The sequence below is a fragment of the Chamaea fasciata genome, unplaced genomic scaffold (genome assembly GCF_029207755.1).
Source record: "Chamaea fasciata isolate MVZ Bird 193981 ecotype frontalis unplaced genomic scaffold, bChaFas1.0.hap1 SCAF_6, whole genome shotgun sequence".
Classification (NCBI taxonomy): Eukaryota; Metazoa; Chordata; class Aves; order Passeriformes; family Sylviidae; genus Chamaea; species Chamaea fasciata.
The window spans coordinates 57,326,151-57,341,986 of record NW_027094091.1 but is presented as its reverse complement, the minus strand read 5'-3'; the positions used below and the strand labels follow the sequence as shown (position 1 = coordinate 57,341,986).

At 50.0% G+C, this 15,836-nt stretch overlaps 2 protein-coding genes and 1 long non-coding RNA gene across 6 annotated transcripts; 2 read left to right on the top strand and 1 right to left on the bottom strand.

Annotated features, from left to right (window-relative positions):
• Window positions 1-1,043: 1,043 nt before the first annotated feature.
• Window positions 1,044-3,694, bottom strand: LOC136291420 (uncharacterized). Its single transcript, XR_010721527.1, has 3 exons — window positions 3,602-3,694; window positions 3,370-3,462; window positions 1,044-2,136 (listed from the first exon to the last, which is right to left on the bottom strand). It is a non-coding gene; the product is annotated as an uncharacterized lncRNA (long non-coding RNA).
• LOC136291419 (placenta-specific gene 8 protein-like) lies at window positions 2,887-6,969 on the top strand. 2 transcript variants are annotated; one of them, XM_066186472.1, is made up of 5 exons: window positions 2,887-2,995; window positions 5,418-5,545; window positions 5,682-5,806; window positions 6,445-6,548; window positions 6,818-6,969. In XM_066186472.1, coding segments are annotated over exons 2-5 (345 nt in total). In that variant the 5' UTR covers window positions 2,887-2,995; window positions 5,418-5,430; the 3' UTR covers window positions 6,819-6,969. The 2 variants fall into 2 exon arrangements, with proteins under 2 accessions (XP_066042569.1, XP_066042568.1); XM_066186471.1 differs by lacking the exon at window positions 6,818-6,969 and having other exon boundaries at window positions 6,445-6,552.
• Window positions 6,970-8,157: 1,188 nt separating this feature from the next.
• On the top strand, window positions 8,158-11,855 carry LOC136290704 (placenta-specific gene 8 protein-like). Of its 3 annotated transcripts, XM_066185028.1 has the most exons (5): window positions 8,158-8,258; window positions 10,474-10,618; window positions 10,830-10,954; window positions 11,306-11,409; window positions 11,572-11,855. In XM_066185028.1, coding segments are annotated over exons 2-5 (336 nt in total). In that variant the 5' UTR covers window positions 8,158-8,258; window positions 10,474-10,512; the 3' UTR covers window positions 11,573-11,855. The 3 variants fall into 3 exon arrangements, with proteins under 3 accessions (XP_066041125.1, XP_066041124.1, XP_066041123.1); XM_066185027.1 differs by lacking the exon at window positions 11,572-11,855 and having other exon boundaries at window positions 8,158-8,170; window positions 11,306-11,413; XM_066185026.1 differs by lacking the exon at window positions 11,572-11,855 and having other exon boundaries at window positions 11,306-11,413.
• The last annotated feature ends 3,981 nt before the right edge of the window (window positions 11,856-15,836 follow it).

Sequence of the window (15,836 nt, the reverse complement as noted above, 5' to 3'; positions counted from 1 at the left end):
AAGGGGGATTTTTTTAATCTGTGCTCCTGAATCTTCAGGAGTATTGCATTTACTGTGGTACATGTTAAATTGGTGAGTATTGATTACAGCAGAATTTTTCCATTGTCTTCTTGGAAATGATCATCAGGTGGCTTGGTTTGGAAGGGACTTTAAAGATCATCTATTTTCAAACCCCATGCTATCGGCAGGGATGCTCTCTCTACTAGACCATGTTATTCAAAGCCCCATCCAACCTGGCCTTGAACATCTACAGCTTCTCTGGGCAACCTGTTCCAGTGCCTCACCACCCTAAAAATGAAGAATTTCTTTGTAATACATCCTAAACCTATCCACCTTCAGTTCAAAGCAATTCCTCCTTGCCCTGTTTCTCCATGCCCTTGTGAAAAGTTGCTCTCCAGCTCTCTTGTGGCTCCCTTTAGGTACTGGAGGTGCTCTGAGGTCTCTCTGGAGCTTTTTCTTCTTAACACCTAAAAAAACTGACTGCATTTCAGCTTCCTGTTTCACTCCTCCCCAGCAGACTCCTAGGCTATGAGCCTCATCCAGCCAGCCAGTGGGATATCAGACATCTCCTCCTCCAGGGAGAATCTGCTCATCTACAATTTTTTTTGCAAACCTCAGTTTCCACAGCCTGTTGCAATGTTCTTAACAGAAAACACCAGCTGTGTATGATCCAGCCAGGGAGTGGCCAGGCAGCCCCACTGTAAAGCAGGGGCAGACACAGTTAAACTTTGGACCTGCTGGGAGCCAAGGGAAGCATTTCAAGGCATGGCTCCCTGTTTTCTCAGCAGCACGACTGGTAAAAAGCTTCACTTAAAGCACCCTAAATCCCAGCCTGTTGACAAAGTTGCCATATTGAAGTTTAGCCTGAACTTCTCCTTTCCATGTTCTTCATGAGGGGAAGAGAGAAGGGAATTTCACCATCAGCACTTCCCATGGGGTGCACCGAACTTTACTTGCTCCTGTGAAAGCAGTGTTATAAATGATCAGAGCCAATTTCCAAAATCAAAGATTTATTGAACAAATTTGAAAAGCAATTTCGGGAAACGCCACGATAAATCAGGACAACACCGATCGAATGTTGGGTGGACAATCCGGGAGCAGCAAAGGGTGCTTCTCCGGAGTACTGCCCACAAATTCGGGGTCTCAGGGTAGGTGTTTTAAACCATTTTTCTACCCTGAGGCGAAAACAAGACGGTAACAAAGAACCCGAAGAACATGACATCATGTACATAACATAATCATTGAAATGTCTGGTGTCCGCAAGGGATATCTGAAAGAGTTTCCTGAGAAATTGAAAAGACGTCTGAATGAAAAGTCTCCGAATCTTCTGTCAGAAGGTTTCTGCAGCCCTCTGCCCAGACTGGTATCGGATCTCCTGATGAACTGTGAAGATGTGGTCAGCCCATGCTTATGGGCCGTTTCCCGGTTAGCTCTCTGGCAGACGTCGAGGTAACACCTTTGGACTGTGAAAAGACTGTGGTATGCAAAGAGATGCCCTGGAACTGTTTCCAGGAATTCAGGGGTTTTTACATTCCACTGCAAAGTTTTAATACACACACAATTTCAATCCACGAATTTAATACTATGTATCTATTACAGCAGCAACACGGATCCTCTCTGGGATCTCTGCATACCATGTGCATCCTGCTGGGAAACAAAAAGTGCTGTCCCGGCAATAAAAATCGGGCAAGGAGACTAGCCCCTTTGTAATGCCTTTGTTAAGATCAGCTCTAGGTGAGGGCTCGAGGGGTTGCGCCTACCACCGCTGTTCCCGACGGACAATGCAAGGGAGGCGGTGTCCCAGCCAGAGTCCCTTGGGGAAAACCCCGGGAAGAGCGTGTTGGCCTCCTGGTCTAGGGGTCCCTGTGTGATCGAGTGCTGTTTAAGCTTTGGTGACGAGGTGGAATCCAGCTCTGATTGGTGTGAGGTTCTCTATGGTTCTGCCGACCCAGAGTGGTTTTTCTTAGGCCTTGGTTTCGTGTTGGGTCGGGGTTTTTTAGGGGTTTTTATATCCAGTCCACTCCTGGGCGCTGAGGTCCTTGGCAGTCTCCTTCACTTACATGCCGGGTGGTGTCGTCGTAGCCATGCGGGAAGCGGCAGGGCAGGAGCGGGTACTCGACGGGGAAGAATACAATTCTAAAGGAAGGGATTTTGAGGTAAGTAGCATTTAGCAGGGAGAGCATTACAATAACAACGGGTATGGGGTAAACAGTATTTAACAAAGCAGATCCTTCAATAGGTACGAGATAATGAGATAGGTCGCATTTAACCGAGAGAAGGCAAGTAGGAGGTAAACGGTATTTAACAAAGGAGACCTTTCAAAAGGCGCAAGATAACCAGTATTTAACTGAGTTTAGAAACTTGTACTTTATTTCTTACGCTCGTGCCACAGATTTTCCAAAAATTGTGGAAGTGCCTCCAATACTGTCATGATTTGCACAGGGTTAAATATCTGGGGCGTGTTAGTGCAGAAACTCTAAATATTAGTATCTCATAAAGGGAAATTTATGTGTGTAAGGTAAGTGCTCAGTTAATTTTACAAAGGGCTACGTGGCTTGTGACAAGCACTTAGGGAATCAGCCTAATTTTTTGCAAAGCCTCCATGTGGGGTGTATTTTCTAAGAAATGAAAACCTAAATATCTGTCCTGATTAAAGTACATCATTCAGAACTGCACTCTCCTAAACAGCAACAGCATGTGGGCAAAGTTAGGGGAATAAGACAACAAACATGCAAACATTTTTTTTTTTTAATAAAGCAGAACTAATCCTGGGAAAAGGAAAAATAAATGGCTGTGTTCCTCATGTTTTAAGTCTGTGGTTGTAAGGGCACATCTCCTAACTTCCCCCTTCGGGTTACCTCCCACCCATTGTGCGTTTTTTTACTGCTGGCTGCCAATTAGACGTCTGAGGGAGTAAGTTTCATCTTTGCCAGAGCCTCTTTCTGCAGGGTCACAGCTGAAGAGGAAGCCTGCACTGATCAAGGCTGCTCACCAGGTTAGTTCTCTAAAAGCATGGAAATATTAGTAACTTGTTAGCCAGGGAAGAGTGGGATAATAGTGTCAAAGTAGGGATGTTTTTTTTCTTTTTTTCCTGCTCAGCACAAAGTATAAATCATTATCAATGTAACTCAACATATAAACCATAAATCAATATAACTATCTGGTAAATCCTACTTGGGGATGTGGTGGTGGGGGGGGCTTTTAGAAAGCTATTTACAGGAGCTGGATTAGGGAGAGTTTACCTTTACTTGCTGCTTTCTGATGCTAACACAATTGTATAAGTGTGTTGAAGGAATCTGACTGGTATTTAACTCTCTGTTTAAACTGAGCTGCCCTGCCAGAAGCTCAGATATTGATGGCTTTTGATACCTGGTCTCCCCGTGTGCTTGCTTGTCCCTTCAGTGGAGTGTGCTGTCGGTGGCAAGTGCAGCTATGCTTCAAACTCTTCATTATTGTTTGCAGCTAGGAGAGGAGAGAACAGGCGAATAATATTTGTCTAGAGGACACTGTGCCTTTGTAAAAGTGTAGAGAGAGTCACCATATGTCGGTGGCACTGCTGTGGGTAGGCAGAGGCATTGCACTTCCCTCTGGACACACATACCTGATACCACCTCCAGCTGCAGCCAGGAGTGGGATTTCTGGAGAAGCATCCAAAGGATGGAGAAAGAAGGTGCTCCCCCTCCCCCAGCATCACTCTTTCATTTCAGTTTCGATTCTGGCTTCTGAGCTCAGAAGCAACAGGAGGAGGAGGAGGAGGGGGAGGAGCGACCACCCAGCAGGGTGGGTCTGCCTTTGTCGAATTGCTGTTTCTAACAGATAAAAAAACCGACCCTACTTATGGGGAAAAAAGTCTCAACGAATGTGAGCAGGCAGTTTATATCACACAACCTCACCTGAGACCAAACTTTCTTAGAATGGTTACCTAGCAATACTTTGTGCTTTTTTACTTGGCTAGGGAATTTTAGAAGCAGAGAGGAATTGTTCTTGTTGCATGTTGCTAGTGACGCCTTAAGCTTTAGCTTTCATATATTGCAGATTCTATGTTACCTAGGGATGTAGTTCTGAGCCTCATATTAAGTGCCAGTAAGCTCTTAAGGTAGGTAGACGAAACAAATCCTTTTCCTGCTGAAGACCAAGGACAACTTTCAGGCCCAAAATTATAAAGAACCGTGGACTGTAGGGAGGAACAAGGAGGATGAGACCTCACAACCTGAAGCTGTAATTGGACAATTAAACCCCAATATGCAAATGGACCAAAACTGATAAAAAACCTTGTGACCGGTCTGCCATTGGTGGCATTTCATAGTGGACTCAGGGTGCAGCCTTGATCAGGCTCTGGTCCTGCCCAAGGTGGATCCTGGAAGCCTTTCAATAAATACCTACTTTATTCTCTAGCTCTGTCCAGTCTCTGTTTCAGGTCAGCCTTCCAGGCAACAGTGCCAGTGGGCAGGTCCCAGGCAACAGTTTTTGGGGTTTTTTTGGTTGGTTGGTTGGTTGGGTTTTTTGTTTGGTTTGATTTTTGTTTGTTTGTTTGTTTTTGGGTTTTTGGTTTGGTTTGGTTGGTTTTTTTTATGAGAGCTAGTGAAGTATTTAGTAAGAATATTTGCAGGGGTTTTTTTACAAATCAATACACTACTGCGATATGTAGTATTTGGAACTTACAAAATTAAAAAAATCATTTCAATATTTTTATAAGCTAAAGTAATATATGGCATGATATGGTATGATATGACATGATTAATATAATGTAATATTTTTCAGAAGAGCTTTCTGGTAGTAGTAGAGCTACTAGTCCAACACTAGTCTTACTATTATCATCATCCCTATTTTAGGCCTGAAGCTTACTGGTTTTCAAGGTTTACTTACTTGCTTAACCTCAGGAAGGCAAGGAGAGGGTGTCAGCCTTCAGACACTGATATTCTGGCTTTCTGGCTCCCTATGTCAAGGAACCAGAGATACGAGTTTTCTATAGTATCTATCTTGTGCCTAGCCTGGCTTTGCTATGAGGAAATTGAGTCCACAGGTGCTTCCCACGTGCTCTGGGCCATGCCAAAGCCACCTCGTGTAAAATACACCAAGCCCAGCAACTGGAATGGCCAAGTCACTCCCTTTAGCCTGGGTTCACTGCCCAGCCCAGCTCAGCACAAGAGGAATGAGCCCTGCCTAAGCACTAGCAAAGCCTTTGTGGGGTGGAGTGGAGAACACCAGTGACCTGATGCTATTTTGAAGGCTGGATGAAATGGCGGATAATGCAAAAACCTTGGAAAGATAGAAATGCAGGCAAGATATCGTTATGCTCTATCACCTCCAGTGGCAGCCTAGGGAGTTGGGCCAAAGGCAGGTAGCCACCAGTTTGGTTGACGGTTCAGACCGACCACAGTTTTGTCACTGACTATCCGGTTTCCTCTGTCTTTCAGAAGAGGACCTGGCATGGCTGTCCCCACGGTTGTGACGATCCAGCCGCAGTACGGCGGAGCCATGTCCTCTGTCTCGAGATGCACGTGGCAGACAGGCCTGATGGATTGCTGCTCCGACTGTGGCGTCTGTGAGTGCCTGGGACACGCTTTCCTTGCCTTTCCCGCTGCTCGGTCCCGTGCAGCCTGGCTCTCCTAGCTGCTCCCGTGTGTCCGGGCCGTCAGGCAGAGCCTCACTCAGCCAGTGCTGTGTTTCTCCCCTGCCAGGCTGCTGCGGGATGTTCTGCTTCCCCTGCCTGGCGTGCCAAGTGGCCGGGGACATGAACGAGTGCTGCCTGTGTGGGACCAGCGTGGCCATGAGGACCCTGTACCGCACCAGATACAACATCCCGGTCAGTGCTGAGCCTGCCCCCTCACCCTGCTGCAAGCCTGCAAGACGGGATGCCCCCGAGGCTCCTCTCTCTGCACTTCAGGGAGGGGCTCAGGGCAGCAGTGATTTCCACTCGCCCTTTTTTTCCCATTCTTTTCCCATTCGTATCTACCTCAGCTGCTGCTTCCTCCTTTGAGCTTTGAAAGATGGGAAAGACTTGAGATAACTGTGGGCTGACTAAAGAATAGGTGAAGCTGGTTACACGGATAAAGATCCACAATCAGGTTTGGGAGAAAAGTGGACAGTATATACATGAGGGCGTTTCTTCCTGGAGGGGAGATGGTTCCTGCCATCCCGACTGCAAACCAGGGGGCTTAAGTTCACTTTGCCCAAATTGTCTGTTCCTGTGTGCATTTTTCTTCCCAGTCTGAACCTCAGAAGTCAAAAGATAAGTAGCTATCTGCAGCCTGCACAAAGGGCTCCTTCCTTCCTTTTCATGGTGCTTGGGGTTTGCCAGCCCAGGCCTCCAGTGTTTTCTTTTCAGGATGCTGCAGCCTGCCAAGCACAAAAGAGTACTCGATCTGGAATGTGATTAACATTTTCTTGGCTGGAATGTGACTTCTGGGAAGCCTCTGTCCCTAACCAGTTTCTCTCTAACAGGGGTCCATTTGCTCTGACTTCTGTGTCACCATGTGGTGCCCCATGTGCTCTGTTTGCCAAATTAAGCGAGACATCAACCGCAGGAGGGAGCTTGGAATATTCTGGTAAGTTGGGGGTGCTGGTGCTGGTCCATGAAGCTGCTGTCACACGCAGCCAGGCGGCTTCCCGGAGCCTCTCCTGCCAACATCTTGACACCGGACAAAGTTTGCTGCAGTGGGGAAATGGCCATGGACAGGTGACAAGAGTCACCTGTCCTGAAGCAAAATGTCACTGGGGACCTTGTGCAGGGTGAAGGGGGAAGGACTGGGGGCACACACAGAGCATGGTGAGGCACAGCCCCAGTCCCTGACACTCCTCTCCCATCCTGTTGCAGATGCTGCCACCCTTGCTGCATCCTTGGAGTTGCTGCAGGCAGGAGTCACCATTGCCCTGACTGTTGGGGAATGCACCATGTGGAGCTTGCCTTGATTGCATTTGATTTTCCCTAATTAACTGCAGAAATAAAGTTTTGAGTTTGTCTTCCTACCTCTTTGTATGTCATTTTTGCACTACCTGACAGCACCTATCCTTCTGCTCTATCCATCTCACTAGCCCCTGGTGTAGCTGAGATTTCCTTGTGCCAGCTGCAGAGAGAGATTTTCACTAGTATTTTGTTATTGGATCAGCTTTTAGAAAGGATATTTAATACATTGAAGGAGTCAGTGTTGCTCATCCAAGTTGCAAAATTTGGGAAAATGGCTACTGCTGCAGGGCAGAGCTGGGTCTTCCTGCAGGGAAGTGACTTCTGCAGGCCACGCAGCATTGCCCCTGCTGTGGTGGCCCACGTGGCTGTCCAGGGCTGTTGGTCACTGCCACCTTTCTGAATAGAAAGGCATGGGGATTTGGGGCTGCCTGGCACCAGCTCACCTCAGTGTTGAAGAGATATGGACCCTGATCAAAAATTCCTCCCCACCTGTGATAAAAAACCTGGCTGGGTCGTGGGTGATCTTTGTCCTCTCCAGGGACAAACAGTGGCATCTTCCTGCTTGGCATTAAACAGCCCATCTGTGTGCACTGGGCTGTGAACCCTGCATTCCCATCCTGAAGGTGGAGGTTGCACCCACCCTCTCTCCATCATTCTCAAGAGAAATGTTAAAGGACTTCTGATCCTTGCAAGTATCTCCCAGTTTCATTCTTTAAGGAGAATTTGATTTTTTTTTTGTCCCCACTCTGCCTTCACCTTCACCACAAAACTTTTGAATGGCAGGTAGTGAGTGGCTCTATCTGTGCTGCAGGGTGAGTGGGTGTGATGGCACCCCACACTGCTTAAACCCCAGATGGTCCTATGGATTATCCCTGGCAATGCAGAAAAGTGCATTTTTAGCCTAAGAGAGGCTGCCCCCATGTCACCCAGTGCACTGACAGGCAGTTCCTGCAGATGCTCAGGTTTGACAAAAGAAAGGTCGCTGCGCCTCCAGCAGCACATGGCTGAGGCAGCACAGGAGCCTGGAAGGAAATTTCTCCTCTCTGGAAACCTTTCCCAGCAGGGCCTGGAGAACACCCGGGTGGGGAAAGGGGAGGGCGGGCAGCAGGAATGAAGCAGGGCAGCTGCCATTGTGCAAAGCTGCACCTGAACTGGCATTTGCTCTGTTAGTCAGAGGGAGCAGAGGTCATTTGTCAGAGCACATATAAAGCATGAGAACCAGGAAAAGGACTCTTGCCTGCTGGGACAAGGACAGCTTGGAAAGTACGTATGGCATGGCTTTGGCTGTGGTGTGGAAACTGCTCGTGGCTGAAGCAGTGAAGCTGGGCAAGGGGAAGGGCTGGAAACAAAGGTGAGGTTTTCTGTCTGCAAAACTGCTTCAGGGTTCACCACAGCATGGTGGGTGCTGCTGATGTCATCTTGACAGATGTGGGGAACAGAGGTAGAGGACAGCAGGTTTTGCACTGTGTTGCTCATTTGTGCACATATAGTGCCTATAGATGCTGCTTTATGACCTTGGCTGTTGGTGAAATGTGGTTGCATGCACCTCAGGATCCTTTTGTCCCCATCAGTCATTCCAGCATGGCTGGTGATGCCATTGGGCTGTGAATTGTAGAACTGTGATATGTTTGGTGTGCTGGGCCATCTCCTGGGGGGGTGAGCATGTGGCAGAGGCTTCTCGAGGCTGCTGCTCTGCACTGCAACCTCCACCCGTGCAGGGATGTGGTGTGCTTGCACCTGGGGAGGGGAAGGGGAAGCCTGACTGGAGGGATCCTGCCCCTAAAATTTTTCTTGCTGCTGCTGCTCCTGTGCACACTTCTCCCTGTGGTCTCTGTGGTCCTGCCTGCTGCTGGGCATCCCTGCTCCTGCATGGGAGCCCCGTGCTGGGCTCTCCACTCCATAGCCTGTGCATGCTCTGCCTGCTTTCCTGCCCCTCCTGGCTCTTGCTTCTTAAATCATTGTGTGCCAAGGCTTCTGGAAGGGGATGCTGTTTCGGCATGCCAGGAGGTGTTACACTGGCTGCAGAGGTGGCTGGAATTACCTGGCATTTCGTGGATGAACAAACAGGGACAGCTGGCCAAGGCAGGGCCAGGAGGTGTCCGGAGAGGGACAATAGTTGCAGTGTCCCCTGCTTCACTCACAGGTGTCTCAGATAGGGACAGCCCAGCCAGAAAGCTGCAAAAAGTCAGGAGCAAACCGTGGAGATTTTTACCAGCTTTCTTCCCTCTTGTACCATATCTCAACAATCTTTTTTTCCTCTTTCTGGGGCTACCAGGAACCAGGGCTGGCCCTACAGCAACAGGCTGTGTCTGACAGCTGGGATGTGTCCTTAAATGCTGGGGAGTCACAGGAGCTGCCAGCAGAGCCATCAACCCGTTGCCACCTGCTGGCATTAGTCAGTACAAATACAATGCCACAGCCGGAGCCACTCTGATGTGCCTAATGAGCTCAATGGCATCATCAGAGTGCTGGACACAGTAATTGTTCCACCCCATTTCTCGTGTTGTTTAATACTTTGTGTAAATGTGCAATTCTGATGTGAAAACAATCCTCTTAGAGCGCTTAACGAAGTGGTGCAGAGCTTGGGCACAGGGCAGGGAGTGTGTCTGCATGGAACTTCTCCTGTGGGACCATCTTCTATTTTTTGTTTTTGTTTGTTTGTTTATTTTAATTAAAGCTCCAGAAAGAAAAGTGAGAGTGGCAGAAGCTTGTGCTGTGCTTTGCAGGGGTGGCAGGGAGTGATGGAGGTGCTGGTGCAGGTGGAGTTATTACACTGCTCAGGTGATTTTGGGGATGGTGCTGCGGAGCAGAAGCTTTCCTACTCGCAGAGGATGCAGCTCCTTGCTGAGGAAGGATGGGATGGAGGAGAACTCCACAGGCTATGGTGATCCCACAGGACTGAGGAAGAGGAGGATGAGGTGCTGACAACAGACAGTCAAGTGGAGGAGGGGTAGGAACTGGTGACAGGGTTTAGGGTGATGGAAAGAGACAAGGAAAACCCACTGACTTGAAGCACACCAAGAAGACAAGTGAAGAAGAAAGGGAGAGGGGGAAGCAAATAGGCTGAGCTTCCCACAGAACAAAGCAAAGATTAAGGTGATTCCTGAGAGCTGGGGAGGCTAGAACTGAGAAGCAGTAATTTGGGAGACTGCGATCATAAACAAAACAAACAAACAAAAACCTCAACCCAAAACGCAGGCAATTTTACGCAGACAATACGAAGTAATTTACCACGATAAAAGATGACGTGGAGATGAGAAGACAGGTTCGAGGTGTTGAAGCACTGCAGTTCTGAAGCAGAAGAACCTCCCTTTTCACAGAGGCGTTTTACTTGCATAGGCAAGGGATGATGTGCTGCTGCATTAGGGGGGAGACTGGTTTTGGGGGAGACTTTGCTTCAGCGGCTAGTGGCAGCTTCTGGCAGAACTGTGCCCCCCTTTGTGGTGAGGGTGGCATTACCCTGGCAGTGGGGACTCCCCAAGGAGCTCTATCTTTGAATGCAGCAGCCTGAGCAAGACGGCCACTTCAGAAACACCTGCAGCATCTTCCTCTGATCTTCTTTCCAGACCCCAAACTGCCTGCAGGGACCTGACCCCGTGCTGGCAATGGCCTCTCAAACGGTGATTACGGTCCAACCCCAGTTTTCAGCTGTCCAGCAGCGAGGGGAGTGGCAGACAGGCCTGATGGACTGCTGCTCTGACTGCGGCGTGTGTGAGTACATACCTGCCCCAAATTCCGTGTTGTTCGTGCTGTGTGCTCCTGGTGTTTCACCCTGCTCCTCCTGCTGCAAACCCCACTCCTGTGGGTACTGGAGGCAGAGCAGCTCTTGCCTGATGTCAAGAGCCACAGCTGCCGGCTGGCTTTTCCCCCTTTCCTCCGTCTTTGCACCCCTCAGCCGAGCCCACATCTCACTGTCCCACAGGTCTTTGTGGGATGTTCTGCCTACTTTGCCTGAACTGCCAAGTGGCCGGGGACATGGATGAGTGCTGCCTGTGTGGCGCCAGCGTGGCCATGAGGACCCTGTACCGCACCAGATACAACATCCCGGTCCGTGAACAGCTCAGGGCCCGTCCCAACAGTGGCAGCAGCCACGGGCTGGGTGCTGGGGTGGGGGCTCAGGGAAGGAGAAAGGGATGCCCAAGGGGAAGGGCAGACGCGGGGAGTTTCATGGGCGTGCCAGCAGGCCAGGAGTCAGGGACACATCTCCCTCACCACAGTGAGCTGGAGGTGATCCCAGTACACACTTCTTCCTCCCAGTCCTCGCTGGAAATGAGCAGCAGGGTGCTGCGGGGCCCGGGTGAGCTGCCATGGGGTGCTGACTATGTAAAATAGAAAGATTGAAAGGCTAAACGTTTGGTGTGGGAAGGGGTTATTCATGCAGTGTCCCGGACTCCACAGGGCTCCATCCTGGGAGACTTCTGCTCCATCATGTGGTGCAGCCCGTGTTCGCTCTGCCAGCTGAAGAGAGACATCAACCGGAGGAAGGAAATGGGCATATTCTGGTAAGCTGAGGCTGCTGGCGCTGGTTTGCCTCGCTGCCGCACAGCACCCAGTGGCTTCCCGGGGTCTCCCTTTCCTCTGACGCTTCCAGACACACGGGTGCTGCAGTGCCGGGGCAGTAATGGCTGAGGAAAGGGTGACCCTGCTCTCCTATCCTGTTGCAGATGCTGCCACCTTCAGTGCACCCTGTGGAGACACTGCAGGCAGCAGCTGCTGCTGCCCTGGATGCTGGCACGTGCACCATGAGGAGTTTGCCTTTGCTGTGCTCGATCCCCTCTTCCCGGGGTAAAGCCAGCAATTAAAAGGATTGTCTTCGTCCCGTGTGTTGTTATTTATGTCTCCGTGTCTTTCTGCAGCATCAGAATCAGTGCTCTGGCTGTGTGGCCAGAGGCATGGTGAGGTTGTCAGGTAAAAGGAGGCTTTCTCTTGCACACCCACACTGAAATGAGGCCAGACCACAACATTTAATGAGGAGAAGATAAAATAAAAGCCAAATCTGCTATGGGGTGCGAGTGCGCAAATGGGTGTGCGTGTGCAAACAATCACATAAGTGTGCAAATGGGTGTGCAAATACGTGCACAGGTGTGCAAATGGGTGTGCGTGTGCAAATACGTGCTCAGGTGTGCAAATGGGTGTGCGTGTGCAAATGGGTGTGAGTGTGCAAATGGGTGTGCGTGTGCACATACGCGCACAGGTGTGCAAATGGGTGTGTGCACGCAAATGGATATGCGTGAGCAAACACGTGCTCAGGTGTGTGAATGGGTGCACGTGCAAATGGGTGTGCGTGTGCAAATACACGCAGAAGTGTGTAAATATGCACATAAGTGTGCAAACACGCACATAAGTGCGCAAATGGGTGTGCATGTGCAAATACGTGCTCAGGTGTGTGAATGGGTGTGTGTGCAAATGGGTGTGCGTGTGCAAATGGGTGAGAGTGTGCAAATACGCACATAAGTGTGCAAATGGGTGTGCGTGTGCAAATACACGCACAGGTGTGTAAATACGCACATAAGTGTGCAAATAGGAGTGCGTGTGGAAATGGGTGTGCGTGTGCAAATACACACATAATTGTGTTAATATGCACATAAGTGCGCAAATGGGTGTGCGTGTGCAAATACGCACACAAGTGTGCAAACGGGTGTGCGTGTGCAAGCACGCTCACAAGTGTGCAAATGGGTGTGCATGTGAAAATGGGTGTGCGCGTGCAAACACACACAAGTGTGCAAATGGGTGTGCGTGTGCAAATGGGTGTGCGTGTGCAAATGGGTGAGCATGTGCCAATACTCACGTAAGTGCGCAAATGGGTGTGCATGTGCAAATGGGTGTGCAAGTGCAAATACACACATAAGTGCACAAATGGGTGTGCGTGTGCAAATACGCGCACAGGTGTGCAAATGGGTGTGCATGTGCAAATGGGTGTGCGTGTGCAAATACTCACATAAGTGTGCAAATGGGTGTTCATGTGCAAATGGGTGTGCATGTGCAAATATGCACATAGGTGCACAAATGGGTGTGTGTGTGCAAATACGCGCACAGGTGGGCAAATGGGTGTGAGTGTGCAAATGGGTGTGCGTATGCAAATGGGTGAGAGTGTGCAAATACGCACATAAGTGTGCAAATGGGTGTGCGTGTGCAAATACACGCAGAAGTGTGTAAATACGCACATAAGTGTGCAAATAGGAGTGCGTGTGGAAATGGGTGTGCGTGTGCAAATACGCACATAATTGTGTTAATATGCACATAAGTGCGCAAATGGGTGTGCGTGTGCAAATACGCGCACAAGTGTGCAAACGGGTGTGCGTGTGCAAGCACACTCACAAGTGTGCAAATGGGTGTGCATGTGAAAATGGGTGTGCGCGTGCAAACACGCACACAAGTGTGAAAATGGGTGTGCGTGTGCAAATATGCACACAGGTGTGCAAATGGGTGTGCGTGTGCAAATGGGTGTGGGTGTGCAAATGGGTGAGCGTGTGCCAATACTCACGTAAGTGCGCAAATGGGTGTGCATGTGCAAATGGGCGCACAGGTGTGCAAATGGGTGTGCATGTGCAAATGGGTGTGCGTGTGCAAATACTCACATAAGTGTGCAAATGGGTGTGCATGTGCAAATATGTACATAGGTGCACAAATGGATGTGTGTGTGCAAATACGCGCACAGGTGGGCAAATGGGTGTGAGTGTGCAAATGGGTGTGAGTGTGCAAATTGGTGGGCGTGTGCAAGTGCACGCACGGGTGTGCAAATGGGTGTGAGTGTGCAAATGGGTGTGAGTGTGCAAATACGCGCACAGGGGTGCAAATACGCTCACAAGTGTGCAAATACGCACATAAGTGCACAAATGGGTGTGCATGTGCAAATACGCACATAAGTGTGCAAATGGGTGTGCATGTGCAAATGGGTGTGAATGTGCAAATGGGTGTGCGTGCGCAGGAGATTTGCGCCTCGTGTTTGGGGGCCTGGCAGCTTGGAAGGGAGTTCAGGAAAGGTGAACAAAGTGTTGTTGGCGTCTGGGCCAGCTGCACCCCATTGCCAGCAGTTCTGTGTAGTGCTGGGGACAGCCCGGTGTTTGTGGGTACAGCTCCTGTGCGCACAGTGCAGGTAAAATGCACCCTGCTTCACAGAGGGGTTTGAGCAAATGCCCTTCCTGGGCTGCCCTTCTGGGAGAGATGTGACTCTTTGGGATAGGGAGGGGGACAGGCATCTCCTGACAGTCTCTGGGGTGTGCTCCCAAGAGCTCTGACTGACTGCTGTCTCTCCTTTTTTAGGTACAGAGGAGGCTCCACCGCCTTGTGCTGCAGCCTCACCTGCAGTCACAGCCTGTGGGCCCTCAGCGCCAGGCTCACCCTCATCTCACTTCTGCTGTCAGGAGCAGGACTGAGAGAGACCCTCCACACAGCGAGGAGCATGTCACATGTATTTAATCCTCAAGGGAAGAGGCCACGCTCCTTGCTGGATAGAGCTCCCTGCAGGGGACAACCCACGTGGCTCCTGGGTGACAGACACCCTGGCTCCAGCTGATAGACATCCCAGCTATTTTGGATTAGAGATGCTCCTGGTTCTCACAGCTCTGACTGATGAATGCTCCAGCTGCTTAGAGCTCAAGGAATTTGATGCTCTAAGTGATTTCAACTCCTGCATTTTCCAGCTCCAGATCAAAGTTCTGGCTGCTCTGCTGTTGAGATGCTCCTGCCAGCAGACCTCCTCGCCTCATTCCACCCTGGGTTAGGGACACTGGGGTTTCCCTTGAGTTTCAGGCCATTCCAGCTCCTGGATGTGGTGTGCTAATTACAGGCAATGGGTGTTCCACCTCAGGTTACTTGAAGCCCTGAGCTACTTCGGTTCCAGCGCACACCAGAGAAAAGATGCTCCTACTGCTTCCAGAGGTAGAAATTAGGTCTGGGGGGTGTTGGCAAGCAGTCTGAAGGGTTCTCAGAAATGGGAGACAGCCTGGCTCACAAACCACTCTGTTGAAGTCAGAAAGGCCTCCAGGATTGAGTATCAACCTAACACGGCCGTGTTCATCACTAAACCACATCCCCAAGTGCCACATCTACATATTTTGTTAACATTTCCAGGGTTGGTGATTCCAGCACTTTCCTGGGCAGCCTGTTCTGATGCCCGACCATCCTTTCCATGAAGAAATTTCTCCTAATACCTGATCTAAAACTCCTCTGGCACAACTTGAGGCCACTTCCTTCCATTTCCTCTCATCCTGTCACTTGTTTACCTGGAAGAAGAGGGTTGATCCCCACGTCTCTACAAACTCCTTCCAGGTAGTTGTAGAGAGCAATAAGGTCTCTCCTGAGCCTCCTTTTTTTCCAGCGTAGACATCCCCAGCTCTGCACTGATCCCACAGGGACATGAGATGATGCAGTGAGGCATGATCCTGAGCATTGGATCAGACACTCTCTTCAGCTCTTCTCTCTTCAAGGCTAATGCAGTGTGAGTGTTGATGTAGTGGATAGTGGTAAAAGCACAACTAATGCTACCCCCTCCTGAAACAGCCTTCCTCCTTTTCCAGGGCGGTTCTCCATGTTTCCAAGAAGCTCTTTTGCTGTTCTTAAAGTTTTGGTGCAGGGCAGCGGTGGTGCTGCCTGCATGACGTACAGGGAAGTAGAACAGATCACCAAGTTTCACGTCCCGCACTGTTATTAATGAACAAACTCGATACTATTTCTTTCCTTGCCCCGGGCCTGGCCTCTAAGCAGCTTTGTGTCTCGGGAGCCTGTGCAGCGTGAGCCGGGAGAGCAGAGTGTCAGTCACTAGAGGGCACCAGGGAAGAAGGATGCCGAGAGCTCCGCTTGCTTTTCTGCTGCACAGCTCAGCACATGGAGGGGGAACAGCTCTTCAGCACTGCCCTGCTGCTGCTGCTGCTGCTGCCGCTGTTTGTCCACAGGCAATTCCCCCGTTTCTGCTCTGGCCCAAGATGGC

Bases quoted from the DNA above. Each gene is read 5' to 3' on its own strand.
- LOC136291419 (XM_066186471.1), top strand. From the start codon at position 5,431: ATGGCTGTCCCCACGGTTGTGACGATCCAGCCGCAGTACGGCGGAGCC. The intron at 5,546-5,681 runs GTGAGTGCCTGG...CTCCCCTGCCAG, and splicing joins CTGCTCCGACTGTGGCGTCT to GCTGCTGCGGGATGTTCTGC. The intron at 5,807-6,444 runs GTCAGTGCTGAG...TCTCTCTAACAG, and splicing joins GCACCAGATACAACATCCCG to GGGTCCATTTGCTCTGACTT.
- LOC136290704 (XM_066185027.1), top strand. From the start codon at position 10,513: ATGGCCTCTCAAACGGTGATTACGGTCCAACCCCAGTTTTCAGCTGTC. The intron at 10,619-10,829 runs GTGAGTACATAC...ACTGTCCCACAG, and splicing joins CTGCTCTGACTGCGGCGTGT to GTCTTTGTGGGATGTTCTGC. The intron at 10,955-11,305 runs GTCCGTGAACAG...CGGACTCCACAG, and splicing joins GCACCAGATACAACATCCCG to GGCTCCATCCTGGGAGACTT.